The sequence below is a fragment of the Ochlerotatus camptorhynchus genome, unplaced genomic scaffold (genome assembly GCF_037179485.1).
Source record: "Ochlerotatus camptorhynchus isolate MF236.1 unplaced genomic scaffold, CSIRO-AGI_Acam_v1.1 ptg000696l, whole genome shotgun sequence".
Lineage (NCBI taxonomy): Eukaryota > Metazoa > Arthropoda > Insecta > Diptera > Culicidae > Ochlerotatus > Ochlerotatus camptorhynchus.
Window position 1 is genome coordinate 346,741 of NW_027041172.1, and position 22,102 is coordinate 368,842.

The following is a 22,102-nucleotide window of genomic DNA, read 5'->3' on the forward strand; positions in this document are numbered from 1 at the left end:
CCACTGCTACCTGCCATTTTTTTCCTAATTTGTCCCAATTTACATATTTTCATAAGAATTAAAATCCTTGTTTTCAATGAGAAAATATTATAAAATAAAGTCATTATGTGGGTAAATTCTCAGTAATCCATAGGAACGATTTTTTTAATTTCCAAATAAGGGATTTTGAAAAAACCACCTAAACCCCAACTTACACTATCCTGCCCCAGATGAAACCAGTTCTATTAGATTCATTGGGTTTTTTCATGTAAGAACGACTATATTTGCTCAAGTGCCTTCAGCGCGAACAGGAGTTCAAGAGCAAATTTTCATTATGTCGTAAGTAACATTCGCACCAATCCGAGAAAAATAAAGTTTTGTTTTGATGACCGAAAAGTTATTCCTATTTCCAAGTAAACACATATAATCTCATAGTGATAGCAATGTTTGACATATTTAGCAGGGTTTTAATCATACAAATGCAAATCGCTAGCTTTCATGCTAAAAAATACTGGTTTTTGAGTCAAAAGTTATTATACGTCGTTTGGTGGCCCCTATTGTTACTTAAGTCAAAGTGTATTTACCAGGATATTCGGAAGAATTATCAATTACGTCTCCTTACGTGCAGCCCATTCATCATTTTAGGACTACCGAAATCATCTTAGCATTAAACAGTTCGATTTATTCACTTTAATAATGAGAAAGCGAAACGACGAACGTACACTTTTCACGGGTTTCTCAGCGCTGTTACTTAAGTCAAACGGCATCTCCATAGAAATTGGGTGACTTAAGTAACATCGAAAACTATTTTGATCGGAAGGTGATTACGTCAAAAAGCAATTTGACTGGCAAATAAATTTAAAAATGGGATTTGATCCTATATTCGGACAGTATATAGTGTAATAGCAGGAGCATCGATTGACACTGATAGCTCGACTTTGTTTACCTTTGTTACATTCGACGTAATGAAAATTTGCTCTTGAGTTATTGAATTTTGATACATTTTTTTGTGCCCAGTGTGCAATGTATACCTTAAACATCATCTTGAGGACAGCGGCGCCAGTGGTGTATTGGTAAGCGTGATTGCCTCTTACCCCAAAAGTCCTGGGTTCGATCCCAGTCGGCGCCGTCGGGATTTTCTGAAGCATAAAATCTCTGATCACGCCTTCCTTAGGAAGGGAGGTAAAGCCGTTGGTCCCGGTCTATGAGTTGATGAGTCAAGGTAGGGTCCAGGTGTAGGAGCTGCCTCCCTGGCGTTGGTAGCATTTGGTATTCAGTACGGAAAACAAGATTGACGGAAAACAAACCAAGGAAAAAAAAATCTTTTTGAAGACGAACGACGAATGTCAAAGATTTGGAGTGTGTATGGTAGACAGGGTACTAATTATTATTTAGTTCCTCGGTTTTCTAGATTTCCGAAGTTCCGATAACCCCGGAAGTTTCCAAAGTTTTAGGGGTTGCCATTCACCTTTCACTATTCATAGTTATCAGGTATCAGAACGTTGGCTCAGGTAGCAGGTTCCCCTACAGATGAGAATTATCATTTTCATTTCATTTTCAAGCACAGAAGGGGGTCATAGGGCCAAGTCACCAGCGAAAAATCGCTGTCCATACTGCACCAGGGTAGAGGTATAGATTTGCCATCACAGAATAATAACCACAGGGGTCAAATGAATCCTGTTTACGATACCGGATAGTAAGGAAAGCTGTTGAAGATAGGGGATAGTCAGAGTAACAGCAATAATAGTGAAAGTTAGGAAAATAAGCAGGTAGAGATGGTTGATTTGCAATGGCTATCGACTCTGTTATATGGCCTACCGTATCAGATTCAAATTTAATGTCGTTTAATATTGCGCTTATTACTTTTATCTTTATTCTAAGCAATCTCCTTTCATACTTGTTGTTTTAAAGTGAACTGGATGAAATGATTGTTTTATCAAAATTATGTTAAAGTTAACTACTATTCATATTTGCTAATTAATACCTAAATGTAATTTTTAATTTTATGAAGATAAGTTGCTCAGAATAGCAGCCTGTAATTCCGTACCAGAATCCGCCTCCAATTTAATGTCTTTTGTGGATTCGTAGTAGCAAAGTTGTGCTAAAAGCTAAATAGTTACCTAAAAATACTACCTAAATCGTTCACAATCAGAGCCGGGCCACTGATGAAAACCAAAACTACAACCCTGAAAAAACGAATCGATATTTTCGAAGGCGAACACAACCTATTCTTGCTAGTGATTCTGTCCAATTGTTAGGTATCCAAATTATAGTCATATTATTGAATATATGGATGAATTATCTATTATTGAATAACTATTATTTACGATAATTACATGAAAGAAATAACATATAAACTACAAACAAAACGTGACTACTAAAATCTCAAAAAGATATTCTCACAAGTATATTTCACGCAACCAGGAATCTCAAAACCATTAGACGCTATAATGATACTCTGCACATGTTAGACACAAGAAAAGGCCAAAAAGCAAGCGTCCGACACACAAAACCCGCCAAATCCACTGGCAGTCACAATCAACGATTCTACGAATCGCGAGCGCTCACGAATCATAAAACCGCTGACTGCGACACTCTGAAAGCGAAACTGACAGGCTCTATGCGTCAAACACCCGCCCTCCAATCTCCTCCCGCATCCAACAACACAAACCTCCATTACAACATCTAACGAATTCAAAACTCCGAAAATCACTCATCTATAGAAAGTGAGTGGAAGCAACCCTGCATGCAACTATTCTTCATGATACGCTTTGTCTGTCTATCTTTCTATTAGGCCTGTAGACATGTGTTAGCTTCGAAACTTCTAACCAAACTAGGAAAATTTTGAAATCACAAAAAAAAAATTCAAAGGTAATTACAAGCAAAATACATATTGATTATTTTACGCAAAACCGAGCAAGTAATATTAAATCTCTTGTATTGTATGCTAATGCTAATTGACTGTAACAAAAATAATATGCTTAAATAAAATAAAATATTAATAAAATTATATGCAAAATTAACTAGAAGATCATTACTTTATTGGTGAGAAGTTTCTAATAAGCCCTCCCAGTTCCTCTGTATACAGAACAAATCTGATACTATAATCAGAATTGCTCAGTCTGCATGAAGCAGCCGATTGCATCAAGGAAGTTCTATTAACAACCAAGAATTAATCGTTTGAGGTATACTGAAGCATTAAGAAGGTGATATGTGTCACTATGGGAAATCATCATCGTTGCAAATATAAAGAAATTAAACATAACCCTTTGCTTCAGTACCGTCAACCTCCATGTCCATGGGGAGGGAGGTTCCCCTACAGATGAGAATTATCTAAAAAAAATTAAATTGGCTGTGTAAGTTAGATGAGATTTATTGATATATAAGAATCTAAAAATCAACAAAAAACAAAATTTACATCTAAATATTAAATATTATTCTTCACAATTCCGATCAGAAACTTACTCAACATTTTTTTTAAAAGTTGACATGATATAAAAGGTGAATTGATAGTTGAAAAATACATAATAACAATGGTTTAATCACAGACAAACAGACATAAAACATTGAATATTTCTCAATGTAAAACATCGTCCCTAAAACATTACCGCCATCTGTTGAGTATACTGTGGTGGGTAGTACGCTGAACAGATGGCGGTAGTGTGTAAACGTCAAACGCAAGGGAATTGACTATGCGCGCCGCAGGTGGCGGTACTACCAACTTCGATACTTTTGAATTGACCGTTAAATGCTTGTTCGATGAACAGCTTGCGAGTGTTATGTCTGTTTGTCTGTGGTTTAATTTTCTTTGATAAGCTTTCCGCAAAATCTGCGTCACGCTTATAAAAACGCGCGAAACGCATAATCCGCACTAGCAAAGCACCAGGCGTAGCAATCCTGGAATTATAATCGAAAATCTCTTGCAATTACATTGTTCTTTGAAGCTCTTGTCAGAATGTTATTAGAATTATGGTCAAAACTCCCTTGGAATTGTCATTTGAATTGTCCTCAGAGTTCCTTTGAAATTTTGCTCATTATCGCAATACTTTTCACAATCCCAATGGAATTTTCGTCATGATTACCATGTACTTTTACTCATAGTACCCTTGGAATTCTCCAAAGAAATCTCCTGAAGTTCTCCTCGTAAATTAAAAAAAAATCTTTTCAAAGTTACCATGAAATTAGAATGGAAGAAGAATACTATCCAGAGCTCCCTAGAAATTCTCTGCAGAATGCTCTTGGCATTGCGCCCATTGATTTAATATCATTGAAATTAATATCGTGGAAAAGTTACTAAATATTTCGAGCTTTGCCTTGGCGCCCTTGGTGCGGGCCATTTTTTTTCCATCCCCTCACTACGTCCCTGGATATCGATCTACTGTTTGAAGATACATTCGATCCATCGGTGCCTTCTTAAATATGTAGGTAATAAAGTTAAATGAGCCATTTTTTTTCTAAAAAAAATAACATACAATATACAATGTTTTTTATTGGTTCTTTACGGGACTAATGTGCAAAAAATACATGCTAACATTTTTAGGTAGATACATCACATATTTTCCATTGAACACTACAAGAGAACTGCTTTCAGTCTGATACAATTTATAAATTTAGGTTTTGTAATGTTTATCCACATCTGGATTTTTGGGAGCTACCTGTAAAATAGTCGGGTCAACTACAACCAACATATTTTAGTTCGTACAGTACTTCGTGACCGCAAAATTCACCAACATTAAAGTTAATTTTAAATAAAATTCGAAAAATAAAAACTATTAGCAATGAAAAAATAGATTTATCTTCACTGCTAATGAAACTGTTGTCCTAAATATTTTGGGTGATTCATGTATTGGGATATTTTTTACAAACGTACGATGAAAACATTAAAAAAAATATTTAATGTTATTTCTTGATTTAAATGTCATTAACTTTATCTCAAGTTAAAGCAATTTATACTTACAGTAGAATTTAATAAATCACTATATTCACTATTTAATTTTTTATTTGTAGCTTTTAAAAAACTTTTTTGATAATCAAAATTCGTGCCAGTCAATAAATACACGAAACTGAAGTCAACATTATTTTGATTGACATTTTTTAACTCATCAACATGAACACGGTAAGCACAGAACACCCAATAATGACTTTTAACTACCTATTTTCTCGGGCTTACACGTTATTTCAAAACAACCCAAATTTGGAGAGCTAGATGGGTCTAAACTGAACCTACACTCAAAAATATTACAAAACGAATATAGATTAAGTTTTATGCATTTTATGGTTTTTCAAAATTTATACATTGGTTCGATTAAAATTTTCGTCAAAATTATACTAAGTCCGAATAACGGAGTGGAATTCGATCAGTGTTTACTAAAATGACAGGAATAAGAACATCTGGATTCCCTTCGGAGCTTCGTGCTGATGGTGAAAGGCTTTGTCCCAGCGGATTTCTACTGCGCCTGTAATCTGCTGGGCAGCATCGAAATTGTAAGTATTTTTTTTAAATATTATTAATAAAAAATAAACTAATGAAAAAAGCTTCCTGAGACAATTTTTATTTTCATTTGAAAACAATAATATTTACCATAAATGAAATAAAGAAGCGAAAAATACATTCTCTTGAATAAACCGTATCTATGCATTGTGAGTATGTTTCAATTTTATACTATGGCACGCATAAACAATTTTTATACTAAGGCTGTGTTCCATTTGGAAATTTTTCACTTAAATTTGACACTTCGAAAATAAATTAAGATGTTCGAAAATCCCTCTGTTATTGATCGGCCGATTTTTGAGAAAGCGTCTGTCACAGTTGATTCCTTGTCTGTCAGAAATGAGTCTGCTGGAATAGCAGGTTTATTTGAAAATTTTCCATCTGTCAAATTAAAGTGAAAATTCACCAAATGGAACACAGCCTAAGTTTGCATTCTCTCCCTTTATACCGACCTTTGCGTCGGTACGGAGAGTTGCTATTTAGCGTAACTTTTATACTATTTAGATTTCAATATTTTTTGAGTGTAATCTGCATCATCTCTTGCCTCCCGGCAACCCTGTATGCTGTCCGATCATATGTCAGTGTCACTTCTGCTGTCACCTGAAAAGCTAGGCGTTTGTTTTTTCCGTGACATTTATTTGGCTAAAATTTATAGTATATCGTATTGTTACTTATAATTTTCAATTTGATTTAATTGTTAAAGTACATTGCTGAGCCTACACTGGGATGGATCCCTTCGACATGACAGCAAAAGGTTTGAAAATAATTGCAGGTTTTTTCGTACTCTAAACTCCTTTATTATATCTTCGTTTCATTACCCCACCCACCTACGAAGCTCTGGGTTTGACTAAAAATTGGCGTTGACGGCGACTCTGTAGCTCTTTACTCCTATGAGAAAATCCATAAGCAAACGTCAGACTGTGCGTGAAACATGGCGGACTTTGTACTATCCTTTCACTCCACCGAAAATTCCCATAAGAAACTATCTAAATTTGCTGGAAGAGCAAATTTTTCGACGGTGCCGTCAACGCCAATAAATGTATAAATAAAAGTACAGCAATATCGGCTTCTCTTCTGACAACAGCTGGAAATAAAAAAATATAATTTGTTTATTACCATGTAGCGAAGTGGCAGTAATGGAGTGAATTTAGCTGGAAAATCTTGCAAAGTTGGTGTTGCCCCATTTTATCGACCGATTTCCCCGATGACCTGCTAGCATCCACCGGATCTATGTAACTCGGTCTACGTTTTTCATCATGAACAATCAGTAGGTACATTGTATGTAGGTATGTTCTCCACACCACATCAGATGGAAGAGCTTGTGATAAATTACAGAAGAAATGACACTACCATGGAAGGGGACATTTTGTTCATAATGTATGTGAAAAAAGGACATTATGAAAGATGCAAAATTAGTGGTGTTCGAAAATTATTGAAAAATGACGGGTTTCAACACCTCTTTCTAAAAGTGCATTTTAGTTTGAAGTGGTAGCACAATACAGTGGCTTCCCGTGTTTGACAACAAACTATTTTTGTCTGTTTTGTTGTCTATGAAACCCCTCGAACGCTAAATGCATTTTCTGATTTTACTAAAATGGTTTTTTTTTTATTGTTATGAGATTGATGGTAACGTAAAATTATTTAAATGCATTAGTGCTGGTAGAAAACTCTATTTTAATATGCATAAGGTTGTTTCTAAACCCACAGTCACTTATAGATTCTGTTAGTTGTAGGGTCTGTGACTGCTACTACCAAGTGTGCCAATACAAACAAAAATAAACATTTTGACAGTGAGCATTCATAAGGGCGTAAACGTAATGATCGATTCTCTTCGTCGATTTTCTCTTTTGTTAATAACTCGCTAGAATTAATGTTTATGTTTCCCGGCGCGTTTGCTGTTGCCAATTGGCAAATCAAACTTGGCACTCGTGGAGAATAGATGAACTATGAGTGTGATGATGGTTTCAAAATTTTACACGGTGCGGTATACTGCCGTTATGCACATAACTGTCCCATGTTCTATGCAATCCTTATGCACCGTGGGACTCTTAGGGTTGATGCATATATTATGTCACGCTCTAAGGGGGGAGGGGGTCTAAGATTTTGTGACAAGCAATGCATTAGGTATAGGAAAAACGTCACGATAGGGGGGAGGGGGTAATTTTTTGCTCGATTTAGCGTGACATAATTAATGCATGGGCCCTTATGCGTATAACGGCAGTATACGGGTGCTATCTTAAAATGCTTTTATTTTGCAAATGAAGCATCATATTTTAATCTGGTTAATGCTACGTTAGTAGAAAACTTAAGGACTACTCAATAGACATATAATATAGAAAAAATGATATCTTTTCAGATTTTTAGGTGTATACATAGATTTCAGCTTTTGTACTACTGTCACCGACAGACCGACATGAATGATCATAGCAAAAGCAATAAAATTTCTGACCAAAGCACACTACTGACATCTGGCTCCGTGTTCGCGGGTAACATTTAGCTAAGCCATGAACCCGCATGCAAAAAATATGAATTGGTTCGTGTCTGATCTATTCTGGACAAATTATTTTTATCTAGATCAAAAAATCCTATGGTTTTGACAGTTCGGATCACTGCACATTTAAATCGACCGTTTACGAATTTCGGGCATAAGTCCAAATTAAGTGTCATGTCGGTTTGTCGGTGCTACTGTAGCAGCAACCAGAATCAAATAGAATGCTCTATTTTTGCAAAATAAAAGCATTTTAAGATTGCATTCGTATACCTCCCCGTGGAAAATTTTGAAACCATCATCACTTTCATAGGGGAAATGGCTCTAATGTTGGCCTATGGATCTAAGATCGGGCCCATCGCTAAAAATCTACTATTTATCATTTTTATCTAGATGAACGCGTCATTGGGACGGTACTAATGGATATTTTTGGTTGCTTTTGAAAATTTAGTCAATTGCTGAATTATGGCCGACATTACATCCATTTCTCCTAGTTCTTCTATTCTCCACCAGTGCCAACTTTGATTTGCCAATACAACCTGTTACAACTCTGCATTGAACAAATTCTAAAAAATTGGTTCGCTTAGCTGTAGCAATGCAAAGAGAATTGATTAAGAGAATCGATCATCGCGTATACGCCCTCCTTATGCATGCTCAAAAATTTTATTCATCTACATCGCATTTCAAGCTTATTGCTTATTGCTTATTGTGTTCTAGATGCACTTCCACAGTTATTAATTGAGAGCTTTCGATGCCTGTACCATTTTTGCATTAGTATGATTGTGTAGCAAGTACAATCATATACTCTACGCCCAGGGAATTCGAGATATTTTCCAACCCGAAATATTCCTAAACCAGACCGGGAATCAAACCCAGCCACCTCCAGCATGGTCTTGCTTTTAGTTGCGCCTTTACCGACTGAGCTAAAGAAGACACATTTATTACATCCACTTAATAATTCAGCTAAGCAGGCGACAACTTGTTCACATCAACAACAATCATCAAAATTTATTCTACGTACAAAACAATCATATTAAGTTAAAGAAATTTCTAGCCTGCACTATAGTAGTTTGCATTTCTGGAGGCGAACAAGCCCCAGGCTGAAAACCTCCTCAATAAAGAAAACCTAACCTAACCTAGTTTGCATTTGACCAGTACTCCTAAACATGCGGGATTGCATATAAAAGTGAGCTTTGACGTTGAATCGTCTTGGTGTCTTCGGCGCACTTATTCCTTATTTGCTAAGGAATAAGTGCAACGTAGACACCAAATTGGTTTACCGTAAAAAGCCACTTTTATTAGCGTTTCCGCACTTATTGTGTGCACAATGCGCAATATGACATCTGTAAATTTCTGAAAATCTTGTTAATAAAGAAATTTAATCTAATCTAATCTGTAAAATGTATTCCCAATGAATTACAGCGTGCTATTAGTTTTGATCTCAAAACTGCTAACAGCATGGCGACACTTTAGCGGCCAAAAATAGTAAAAAATTGATGGAGTTTTTTTTTTTAATTCTTCCCAATTGATTTTAAAACCGAAAACGAGCAAATATTTAGTAAACATAAAATACACATATTTTTTCTTAAAAAAATATATCAAAATTTGAATACACAAAAGCCTTTCTAAACGTACGCATCCCTCACAAAGGGCATACAAGTCTACACTATTTTGCAAAAACTTGTGAGCGTAATTGTTAACATCTATAGATCTATACCTCTCACGCAATAGCCACGAGTTCAAATCTCATCCCCGGACAAGTCACGACTGACCCAAGATTGTTAAAGTGACTATTAAAAAAAAAAGGAAATTGTTATTTCATTTTGCAATGTGTTGGACTGTTTTTTTTAGCTTCCATACCCGAGCAAAGTCTGAGATCAAATTGAAATCTAAATTTGATGTTGTGATTTCGCTGATATAATGATTACTCAGGTTGTTGTCGTTTTGGTCGTTTTAACGGTTAAAATATTAAAATTGAGGGCAAACATATCTTCCTGTGACATCACATTGAAAACTATTTCTGCTATCAGTGAGAGCAAACTGAAAACCAAATTTGCTATCCATTTTTCCTGTTGATAACAAAACAAGTATTCAATTTGATGTTATGCTAAGGCAATGAAAACAAACCCGTAACAACATATTTTTAAAGAGCAAATGTACAGCAAAATGAAATCTAAATTTGGTATCAAATTTGTCAATGTGTAAACTGAAATCAAATTATGATTTCAGTTTGATGTTGATATCAAAACTTGATTTCAATTTGCTGTCATTTTGATGCCGGACTTTGCTCGGGTACCCAACTAACTATTAGCGAATTTGTTTATTATTCAGTTCCAACCTGGATCGGGTATCAAGATAGGTTCTGCTTGATTTCTGACAGACGTCAGTTTGATCGTTTGTTTTTAAAACCTACCTCAGGTTGAGGTTCGCACTGTCAAAAAGTTCGGTTTCACACTGGGTTGGAACTGGTTTCAACCCCGATAATAAACAAATTCGCTATATGTAAGCTAAATTTTGACTTATTCAGCAGAACAAAGCTTATTCAGGTAGAAAGAGGCATATTCAACCTTTGTTTGATGGGTTTTATTATTCAACAATTTTATCAGACTTTAATCTAATCGGTTTAATAGGGTAAGCGGGGAGGAAACTCTGATAGTCTAGTCAGTAACGGCACGGTAATACCACAAACGAAGTGACAGACGACTAACTGGCGAAGAAATCAATTAAAATAATGTGGTTCGCTTTAATAGAATTTTCTTAGAAGCTTGTGCCATCATCCACCAGATGGGATAGTATTTTTGTTTTGGTTTTGCACAAAGTTGATTTTGTGTACAATGATTCTTTGACAGTGTGCAAAGAGTGCGTATCATTTTGTCATTTTTTTATGCATTTCAGTTTTGAGTAGAGTGAAAGAGATAGAACCAAAACATTCTAGTACATTTGGTGAAAATGCTAGTTCAATCCAGTAGTAGTGTTGCCATGTGGTACAATCCAGTAGTAGTGGTGTTGCCATGTGGTACACTGAAAAATTGCAATAGCAGGTTAGTCACCAAAGTTTTCGAGCCGCTCCGTCTGCCACTTCGTTTGTGGTAATACCAAACCGGAGCGGGTTCGATTCACAGTCCGGTCGAGGAAATCTTTAGCTTTGGAAATTTTCTCGACTTCCCTATGGAGTATCATTGTGCTTGCCACACATTATACCATTTCTTGCATTGGTTGGCATAGAAAGCTCTCAATTAATAACTGTAGAAGTGCATTTAGAACACTAAGCTGAGAGCCGTCAAAATGCTTGTAAAGAAAAAGCATAGATGAAGAAGAAGAAGGTACTTAAATGCTATTTTACAAAAAAAAACATGTTTTAGTATTGTTTCTCATGTATCTATTAGTACTAATATAAAATACTCTTTTTGGAAAATATGGCAAATTAAAGATACATTCTTTTTATTCTCCTAGCAAAAATAAAAATGTTTTAGTGTACATGATATTAATATAAAGAAATGTATATTACAGCTAAAAGGGTTTAAGGAACCAAACCGAAGACTAGCGCCTTCGTATAGAAATATTGATATTATATTTATGTAAATAAAGCTTAGACCATTCTTCCACTGAGTTTCTCAAAGATCAAAACATCATAGACTAACAGTATATTTACATGATTTTCAATTTTCTTTTCTTTTTTCTTTAACAGATGACACTGATTTGATTCATCAAGATCAGACAGCTCAGAGTTTCACAATGGATTGTACAAATCAATCACGGATCTCTCCTACTAAATCCACAATAGACTCTAGTCCCCTGCAGACAGCGATGGACAAGAACAAGGAGTGTAAGTAGAAATCAGCTAGCCTAATGTCAAGGGGCACGTAATAACTTTTAACTTCGATGAAGGTCACGACTGTAATCAAATTAATCCCATTAACTACTGCTATAATTACATTAATTACACAGCGCAGAACATTAACTACTTTTTAAGTCCTACAATTACAGTCGAAGTTTTCTAATTAAAGAACATTAATTACATTTTCAGTTCTTTTAATTACATTAAGTACGGATAATTAATTTTAATAACCCTCAGTATTACCAACAATCAATACGAAACTAACGATTTTAAATTGGCTCACTACTTGACTAGCCTATTGGTCCCAAGCAAATCGACTAACGTACCCCATTCTAGTATAAATTCCAGTACTCACTGCTTGACTAACCTCAACAATCAATACGAAACTAACGATTTTAAATTGGCTCACTACTTGACTAGCCTATTGGTCCCAAGCAAACGATTAACGTACTCCATTCTAGTCGAAATTCTTGTACTACACTATGTTTGTTTTGATTTGCTACACGGATAGAAATCTCCTTATACCTTTTGGCAAATTTCTATTACTGATTATCCATAAAATGTATAAGTCAACTAATAAGCAGACACCTTACAAAAAGTTAATGAAAATCATGTGTCAAATGAAATGTATAAGCGGCCACACATACCTTTAATGCATTCTTATAGGACCTATGTGGTTTGTCTTATGGAATGTATAAGGCTGATGTTTTGGCAAAAATGTATAAGTGAAACACATGAATAAAGTAATTGATTTTCGTTTCGTGTATGAAAGTTTGACAGATAAAATGAGGGATTAGTAATTTTGTCTATGTTTCGAGGGGTGAATCGATTAGCTTGGGACCGAAGAGAGTACCAGAGCTGAGCCAAAAAGTTGGGCACGTTTCTTCGGGACCTTCTGGTATTAGAGTTACCTCTATGGTATTACTTCAAAACACTTTAAGGTTTTATTTACTTTGATGCATTTTTTATAAATACAAAAACAGTTATTTTCGACGCATTATTTTAGATTGCAAAAAGCTCGCGTCATTTTGTGTAAAATATCAAAAGGAATCGAATAGTGCGAGCTTTTTGCAATCTGAAATAATGCGTCGGAAAAAACTGCTTTTGAAAGTTTGCAAAAAGCATCAAAGTAAATTGAACTTTAATTACATTAATTACTTTTGCTTGCATTAAACTCCGACGCAGTGGTTCTTTGTATTGCGTGCCCCTCACCTAATATTTTTTTCGTGCACTCAAAAAATTCTACACGTTTGATTGAAGTGTTTAATCACTTGATTTTTTAAATGCACAATCACATTTACTTTAAGTGTATTCCACCTTGGTTGAATGTGTTGTACACGTTAATTTCTAGTGTTTCAAACTTTGAAATGTTGAAAATCTTTCACTATCTATTCAAGTGTATTGCACATTGAATCACACTACTGTTCAAAACAGATGTATTTAAAGTGTTTTGCATTTCAATACGATGTGAATTGCTTGCTCAGAAAGGTAAACATCGAAAACAAGAGTTGTGACTTTATCCTATCAAGCCGCCTGATATATGAGAACAACCGTGGTACAGTGAGATCGAACGAAGACTCCGGCAGCAGCACACCCCAACAGTCCATGATCGAATCCCAAATCAGACCCATTAAAAAGATATGTGAAAGCTCTGGCCTCTGGAAGTATTGTTTATATATTTGTCTATTCATTTTTAGAGTCGGTAAAGTAGAAGTCGATAAAGTAGAATATTGTAGATTATTGAAATATGATGTGCAAAGCTATTGATATCACCATATGAGGCACATAGAATCCAAGTGTGCCACAATTCAAATCCATAGTGTTCAGGCATGGTTCATAGCATAAGATTCACACATGAAATGGATGTATTTCACAATAAGCGCAAAATTAAGTGTGAGACACATGATGATGGCGTGTGGAATTTTTTGAGTGTGAAACGCCACTTGATTCTAGTGGTTAACATGGTGTTAACTAGCACAAGAACTTTGTTTGGAAGTTGGTGCACAGGTAAAAAGTGAGGGTACGGGACGCCTCTGCTAAAAAATTGATTTAATCGACAAGACGGTTGCAAGCATACTAGATCTGGAACTGGAACTATCAAGAAATTCTTACAGGCATAAATGTACTCTGAACTGTCAGGGAATTTTAACTACCAATCAGTGCATTCAAATAATCAATCGAGTTGTTGAATCTGGGTACAGAGCATTTCGAGGCCAGATAGCAAAAAAATTGCGTGAATCTTTGCGTTTTTGTTTGTTATGGGCAATCATTCACATTTGCTTCACAATAACTGAGGACTAAAACGAATGCTCTGCTTCATTCGCTGCTTTCTTGTGATTTTGACGCCGTGGTTTTCACAGAAACGTGGCTTCATACTAACATCGCGAATGATGAACTGCCAAGAAACTACACTATCTACCGCTGTGACTGGAATTCCCACTATGATGTGGTGCCGTGAAATCCGAGCTGAATTGTAAAGCCGTGCATCTGGTTGATTGCGAGAATCTTGAACAAATTGCTGTGCAGGCTACCACATCAATCGCTTTTCCTGTGTTGCATCTACATTCGTTCCAGTAGTCAACTCGACTGAAATGGCTAGCCCTCATGATACGACTATAGTTATGGGTGATTACAACCTGTCGAATCTAGCTTAAGACTTCCATGAGGATGTCTAAGGATTCTTACCTCTCAATGCTTCATCTGAACAGGAACTTTCATTAGTCGAGTCTGCAGGACTTAAGCAAATCAGCTCAACGCGAATGGTAAACTTCTCGATCTGATGGTCGCCATCATAAGCCGTTAGTTTTGAAAGTTGATATCTGTTCGTATCCAGCAGCACGCAGTGAGTACAATTTCGCACGGTGTGATTTCGACGCTATTAATGCGAGGATCTCAGCGTTGGATTGGGTGCAATTACTTAACTTACCTACCATTGATGCCGCCGCGTCCGTGTTCTATGACAATATTTATCAAGTAATCCATGATACTGTTCCGGTAAAGGCTCGTAGACCTTCTAAGCATTTCCAACAACCGTGGTGGAATCCGCAATTGCTAATCTGCGTAACCGTCTGTGTAAAGGCCCACGCACATTAGATCCGGATCGGACGCGTTGCGGCAAAGTGACAGCTGAATCTATTGTCTAGCTGTCAAATTTACGTCAACGCAACGCAACATTGGATTCGCACACTTTACTTTCGCTCCAGGACTGGAGCTGAGTACAACAGTTTGCATGAAGTTCGCTTTCATGAATATGTTAATAACCTCCAGAGTGGCTTCAAAGAACACCCATCGCCGTTCTGGTCTTTCGTAAACGCTCGCAAAAGATCAGCTGGTATTCTGGCAGACGTCACCTACTGCAATCGATGTTCCTCCACTGATGCCACTTCTGCAAACCTCTTCGCTGATTTCTTCCAAAGCTTTCTCGAACTCGATCACTATTCGATCAACTACAACATTAGTCTACAGCAGCTTAACTTCAGCCATGACGCTGTTTTCAAAGCCGTTTGCTCGGTGGATGCATTGCAAGGCCCAGGTTCGGATTGTATTCCACCGTCTTTCATCAAAAATCTTCAATCGTACACTCCTGGATGGCGTTTTTCCGGATTCCTGGAAGCTTGCATCAATTACACCGATCTTTAAGTCAGGTAACATTCACAGCGTGGAAAACTATCGACCTATCTCGATAGCCAAGCAAGTTCTCGAAAGTTTTCTGCATGACAAGTTGTATCCAGATGTGCAATTTCGGAGTTCCAGCATGAATTCATGAAAAAGCGCTCGACGATATCCAACTTGATGTCTTATTGGTGGCATAGAAGAGCGTCAGCAAGCAGACGCCGTTTACATTTACTTGTCTAGGACTTTCGACGAAGTCCCTCATGACCTCGAAAAGCTGAGTCGCCTTAGTCATCCGCCGTGGGTCGTTTGCTGGTTAAAATCATATTTATCCTCCAGGAAGGCCTTCGTTAAGGGGAAATTTACCACCCCAAAAATAGATTTTTTTTTCGGCACGTTTTTATTTTTCTAAAATGAATGAGAAAAATTATCAATTATCCAAGAAAATCAGTTTTATCCTTAGATTCTTGAGAAAAATTACATGTAAACATATTTTTTCTATCTCATAATGAAAAAAAAAATTGGACTCTCAGCGAAACAGAAATTTTAGATGGTTGAAGTATAAGCAGTTGAAATTGAATACAAGTAAATCTAAATTTATGGTAATTTCGCGGAATCGAGTAAATGAGAACGTCTCTGTTGTAATTGATGATGAGATTGTTGATCGCGTTCGGGAGATTAAATATCTTGGCGTGATTATTGATGACACGCTTAAGTTCAACTCTCACATTGACAATGTCATCAAGAAAATTGCCAAGAAGTATGGAATTCTATGTCGCCTGACAAACGATTTAACTATTGCCAGTAAAATACAGCTATACAAATCAATCATCTCTCCTCATCTAGACTTTTGTCCTTCCATTTTATTTCTGGCCAATGCAACACAAATATCGAGATTACAGCGCTTGCAGAATAAAATAATGCGTTTAATTTTGAGATGTGCCGAATTATTCACTTCCTCAACTTTGATGCTAGACGCCTTACAATGGTTGTCGGTGAAGCAAAGAATTGTATATGTGACTATGGTGTTCATTTTTAAAGTAGTTAACGGTTTGCTGTCTCGATATTTGTGTGATCGAATTGAAAGAGGAAGTGACTTTCATAGATATAATACTAGAAACGCGGCTGAAATAAGAACACCACATTTCTTGACTTGTGCTTGTGGAATAAATGTTTTCAATTCGATGCCTAGACATATCAAACGTTCAGCAACACTTACAGAATTTAAAAGACACTGCATTTCACACGTTAAAACTGTCTTTTGAACAGTTATCCAGCGATTTTTTTTTATGAATTGACAAATTATGTATCTTGACGAAGTTATCTCTAACGGTTTATGTTATATGGATAGCTGTCATAACGACTTTTTTTAATAATTATTGTAGCACTTCAAAAACTATTTCTGTTCGCATCGATGCTGATGATGGATTTTTAATATTTGATTTAATAGTAGATTAATTTAAAAAAAAAACGTAATCTACACAGGTTTGAGCTTCGCGCGCGTATAGAGGACTGAATTTAACATTTGATAAAAAAAAAATGCATATTTTAGGTGGACAAAAAGGCGAACTAAGAGGTGGACGCCTGAGCTTTTCCACATTTATATCGCTGTGAAGCAACTGTAAACTCTAGAGGGAATTTATATCTGTAACTGAAACCAGTTCGATTTTGTTTGCTAACCTGGTTAAAATGTCATATTTAATTATCTTAAAGATAAATCGTCCAGCTCAAACCTTTGTAGGGGTAAGAGGTGGGACCATCATCATCATCATTATCCCGATAACCTACCACCATACGAACACAGATGTGCGCTTATTGGGCTGCAAACACTATCGAATCGCCGAATCTTCCTGCAGAGACAATTTATTTTTGACATGATTAGTAATCATATTGCCTGCAGTAGTATGCTCCGGGATATCAACTTCCACGCTCCAGTCCGTAGTATCCGCAATACGTACCTCTTGTGGACTCCTGGACACCGTACTGCTTATGGATATTATTACAGACAAACAGACATAACACTCGCAAGTTGTTCCCTGATATTCCCTGATTTTGGCGGTAATGTTTATGCGACCATGTTTTACTTCGAATTGGTGATATCAGTTGCTTAGTCATTTGACGAAGGCATGGATCATTCTCATTTCAGAAACGTTTTATATCATTCAATTGAGAAACCTATACATAAACGGAGCTCTGGTCGACATTCCGGCGTAAAAGCTAAGCCAACCCGACACCAACCTGACGTCTATCAAACCCCAACTCGATGTTGACCCGACATAAACCCCAAATTGACCTGACAACAACACGACATTGGGTCGACATCGACCTTAAATTTGCATTACATTGATCCGACATCGGGTCGACTTGTCTGTTCGAGACCATTTTACTGGGTTTCTTCCATACTCCACTGTTGTATATCAAATGATAGTGAGTGACTCAATTGACAGTGACGATGAGCTTCGAATGAGAAATGAGGCTCTTCAAATTATGGTCATGTGAGAATTCGTTTTCACATAATTGATAGAATGATTGTATTGGTTCATCATCAAACGTATGATATGAAAATTAACAGCTCTAATGGCGAGACACTGTTTATCTTCACGTTTGTTTTGGCTCCTCTTCACAGCAATCTTTCCCTTCGTCGAAAAACCCCGAGTAGATCCCGGTTAGTTTGAATAGCTAAAATGGCATTTAAACGACGCTCATTTAGAATTTGTTGAACTGGTACCCCTACATAAGTGCCCAGTGGTTTTTCGCCCCTATGTAGGGGTACCAAGTCAAACAAGTTCTAAATTAGCGCCGTGTAATTAGCTGTTCAAACTAACGAGGTTCTACGGTATAACATGGGACAATTATGCGTCTACCAGCAATTTATATACGTCGTGTAATACGAGGGTGTCCAGCTAAGTTTCACGAGGTGCCAGATTTTCATTCGGTTGTTAATTTTACAGTTGAAATAATCGTAACATAGTTTTGAAGCAATAATAAAGTATTGTAAAGTAAGCCATGAGTCAACAATACTTTTGTTGAATTTAAAATCAATTGTACTGCGTGAAACACATACACATACACATTCACCAAAGAAACATCAAATGTTCATTAATCTTATCTCAACGTACTCTCTTTTTCTTTTCAGCTTTAAAAGTTAAACTTTTGGTAAGAAGAACGTTAAACCAATTAGTTGAGCAAGGAATAATGCCATGTAGGTTAATTTATATGACGCTCATTTGACATGTGCTTTAATAGTAGTATTTTACAGCTCCGAAAACATCTCCCGCAATTTATGAGCAACAGCGACAACTCGAACGGGCCAAGACAGGGGATTTGCTCAAGGCTAAAATTAAGCAAAGACCCGACAGAATGGAGCTGGAACGGAGACATATTTTGGAGCACCAAGAAGGCAATATTGATCCCAGCCTTGCAGAGAAGAAAAGGATGTTGGAGAAAGCTCTCTTAGTAGATCACCTCAATTCTAAGATATCACACCGACCCGGTCCCCTTGAGCTCATTGAAAAAAACATTTTGCACGCAGAAGAACCCATAGAGCGAATAGTCAAAGAAGGTTTAGTAAACTATACCTCTACAGATGAAGCTGTTTCACCAGCGCAAACACTACGAAGCCCAGAAAGTATGATATGCATTGAAGATGACTCATTGAGCTCAGAAGGTGAAACGCAAAACTTGCAAAGACTTACACCTATCAATGTTTTATTACTCACGCAACCTCAAAGTACAACAGTTTCTACTGATGCTCTTGTTGGGACCTTGTCGATAGGTGCTGGAACAAACCAGGTTTTGGAATCCACAAGTCCACAAGACTGCCTTACTTTTACGCAGCCTGAAAGTTGTGTCAAGAAAGAAGGAATTGAAACAATTCAGTTTAATTCAGTTGAATGCCACAAAAAACCTTACGCCAGCAGTAGTGCGGCTTCGTCCAAAAACGATACAAAAGAGAAAAGTAAAAAGAAAAATAAGAACAAGGCTATTTCAAAAACAAGATCCATCAAATTTCACGAATACAAGGGACCCGCCAATGCTCAAAAACATTCTTCTGCATCGCAAAACCACGGTGAAACCAATTATCAATTGATAATGAAGCAGCAATATCTCTTAGAGTATTTGGAAGAAATCTGCAAGCACCCTCCTGCTTTGCATGGCAGCTCGAGTATGTCGTTTTCAGCCAAGGAAAAAGATTCAAATGCATCTGGACAGGGATGTGAAGTAAATATTACTCAAAAACTGCCCCCGGATCCGGCAACAGAGACTTTAAACAAGCTTAAAGTTTTCCAATTGAAAAGGTATTGCAAGAAATATAATCTTCCAGTCTCTGGATCAAAATCAAGTCTGGTTGAGCGCTTGAAACCGTACCTTTACTTAATGGAGCAAAGTTCTGATTTCGAGGGGAAATATGAAACGGATATATCAACAAGCAGTAATACCACTGATGTAAAATGTACTGAGGGAATTGATGAACAAGTGCTAAAAGAACAGCAGAAACGTATAGCCGAGCTTCAAAGGTTACTGAAAAAGAGCCAAGATGAGCTAGAACACATGAAAATGATACAATTGCGTTCGCCTCAAGATTATACATCTCCATCGGGAAGTTTGCCTTGTACAGATGACTCAGAACATAAAATCGAACCAGATACGTCAAAGATTTTCAAAAGCGAGGAAATCAATATCACTTCTTTACACGCTGATAAAATGCTATCTGATATGGATATTAAAATTACTGTTCGTATTGATGCAGACTCACCAGATACTACAATTATACCTAAACTAGAACCTAATTTCGTCAGAAAAGATACACTGTTGAGTGTCATGGACGCTCCAAACAATATACTTACGGCCAATGGCAGAGAGCAGTGGAAAACCGATGAATTACTAGAGGCAGTCGTAAACGAGGACAATATGATACAATGCGATTCAATATCTCATAGAACGGTTAGTTTTGCTTCGAATACTGAAACTCTTGACAAGCTACTAGGACAGGTTCAGCCAGGAATCCCAAATCTGAATGATAATAAAGAGCATGGTTATAACATTTCCATGGAAGTAAACACCCACAGTGACATGTTAACTAACAAAGATATGGACGCAAAACCCATGAGCGATGAAAACATGCATACTCCTTTAGTGCTAAATGATTACAATGATGTAGACTTGTTGGACTTCCACATGCAGATCGATGATACCAGTGATACTTACACCATTTCTAAGTCAATGGAGAGTTCATTCCCAAGCATGGATATCAAACAACCAGAATGCAGCAGTGTCAATATGAATAAAATGAACTTTGAATCAACGATGGCTACAGGAAGCAACAATACAATGTACGACAGGAGGGATCATAAATCAGATGCTTTCAATGATTTTGATGGTTTACGATTCGCACACAATGAACCGTACAGTGACATTTTCAAGTTACATCACACAGGCATAAATATTGAGAACGTGGTAGACCCAAATGCTTCTGAATCATATTTGAAGTTGAATAATACGAGTGATATCAACGATAACTTCCCCACTTCCGCCAGTACCGCGTTGAGCTGCTCGTTCGTTCCGAAGCATTTAGATCATTTCTCGAATCCTGAAGCATCGAGTGTTAAGCGTAGCTGGATGCCCAACAATGCGTACTATGATATAAATAAATTAAAGACGGTTACCTTAGAAAACCAACAGCATTGTGTGCAATCGAACCAAAACCACAGTGGGATTATAAATATAGCTGACATGAAAAATGGTGATGATAGCTTTAGTTTTGAAGAACGAAATAAGGACACATTGTTAAATAGTAGCTGCAATAATAGTTCACACACGGGGCACATCAGTCCTATGGATTTTGACAGTTTATTGTCGAATATTAACTCGCCAACAACTCCGCAACATTGTGATCGAGGCGTACTTGACGAAAATCAAGACAAAACATTATATGATTTGCAACAGAATAACTTTTTGGATTACTTCACTGATGATTATGGTATGCAAAATGCAATTCTTTAACATGTGAAATAAATAACATTAGTTTATTAGAACATATAAAGTTTACTGTTTCGAAAGCATCCTTCTTCTTGGTTTTCCTAAAATTTGTTTTTACTTTTTTTGGGAGCGATCCATTATGTTTATACATATTCGTTTATTCCTAGTGCAAAACGAGTTCCGCCCTAGATCCGCTCTAAGGCTGTATTCTTATCCCTTTTTTATGGCCCAGACCTTTTGGTCCATATTTGCGAAGGCTGTGTTCCATTTTTTTTTTTCTTTCCTTTATTTGACGTCGGTCTCTGTTCCGCAATCTAGTGCCAATCACCGACGGACATCGATTGCCATCTATTGACGGCAATCAAATGTGCAGGAAGGCAGCTTCCACACCTGCGTACACTCAAAATAATTTTCACGTCAATGCTACGTGAAAACATACATAGATTTTTTCCATCGCACTTTTCACGTAAGTGTTACGTGATTATCATATGAAAGCACTCATTTCAGTGAGCGAGATGGTCACGGGATTATCACGTAGAAGTTATGTGATTCTTTCGATGGAATTCATGGTGGTTTTCAATGATTTTTATTCCGGTTTAAATCAAATGTATTCTTGATTTCAAATGAAAAATGATCCTACAGTATTCCTTGACCATTATATCTTTAGTGTGGCAAATAAACACTTAGAATAAGAAATTAATTCGAGCGAAATTGG

The 22,102-nt window shown here is 36.7% G+C and overlaps 2 protein-coding genes across 6 annotated transcripts in view; one reads left to right on the plus strand and one right to left on the minus strand.

The window, feature by feature from the left end:
* LOC135714700 (3-phosphoinositide-dependent protein kinase 1-like) overlaps window positions 1-5,031 on the minus strand; it is a 47,726-nt gene extending 42,695 nt beyond the window's left edge. Inside the window, exon 1 of one of the 2 annotated variants that reach the window (XM_065238090.1) lies at window positions 4,937-5,031. The gene's annotated coding sequence lies outside the window, so the exon portion shown is untranslated. The remainder of the gene's footprint in view (window positions 1-4,936) is intronic. The other variant, XM_065238089.1, reaches the window with a different exon arrangement.
* Window positions 5,032-6,084: 1,053 nt separating this feature from the next.
* Mrtf (Myocardin-related transcription factor) lies at window positions 6,085-21,451 on the plus strand. 4 transcript variants are annotated; one of them, XM_065238081.1, is made up of 5 exons: window positions 6,085-6,224; window positions 6,594-6,752; window positions 11,647-11,784; window positions 18,545-18,610; window positions 18,668-21,451. In XM_065238081.1, the coding sequence occupies exons 3-5, from the start codon at window positions 11,694-11,696 to the stop codon at window positions 21,409-21,411; spliced, it is 2,901 nt and encodes a 966-aa protein (XP_065094153.1). In that variant the 5' UTR covers window positions 6,085-6,224; window positions 6,594-6,752; window positions 11,647-11,693; the 3' UTR covers window positions 21,412-21,451. The 4 variants fall into 4 exon arrangements, with proteins under 4 accessions (XP_065094153.1, XP_065094155.1, XP_065094154.1 ...); XM_065238083.1 differs by having other exon boundaries at window positions 6,594-6,741; XM_065238082.1 differs by having other exon boundaries at window positions 6,594-6,737.
* The last annotated feature ends 651 nt before the right edge of the window (window positions 21,452-22,102 follow it).

What these genes read in the sequence shown, in the direction of transcription:
- Mrtf (XM_065238080.1), top strand. Translation starts at nt 6,197, where the DNA reads ATGGATCCCTTCGACATGACAGCAAAAG. An exon ending in CTTCGACATGACAGCAAAAG is followed by an intron (nt 6,225 to 11,646) that starts GTTTGAAAATAA and finishes TTTCTTTAACAG; the next exon opens with ATGACACTGATTTGATTCAT. An exon ending in GATGGACAAGAACAAGGAGT is followed by an intron (nt 11,785 to 18,544) that starts GTAAGTAGAAAT and finishes TTTTCTTTTCAG; the next exon opens with CTTTAAAAGTTAAACTTTTG.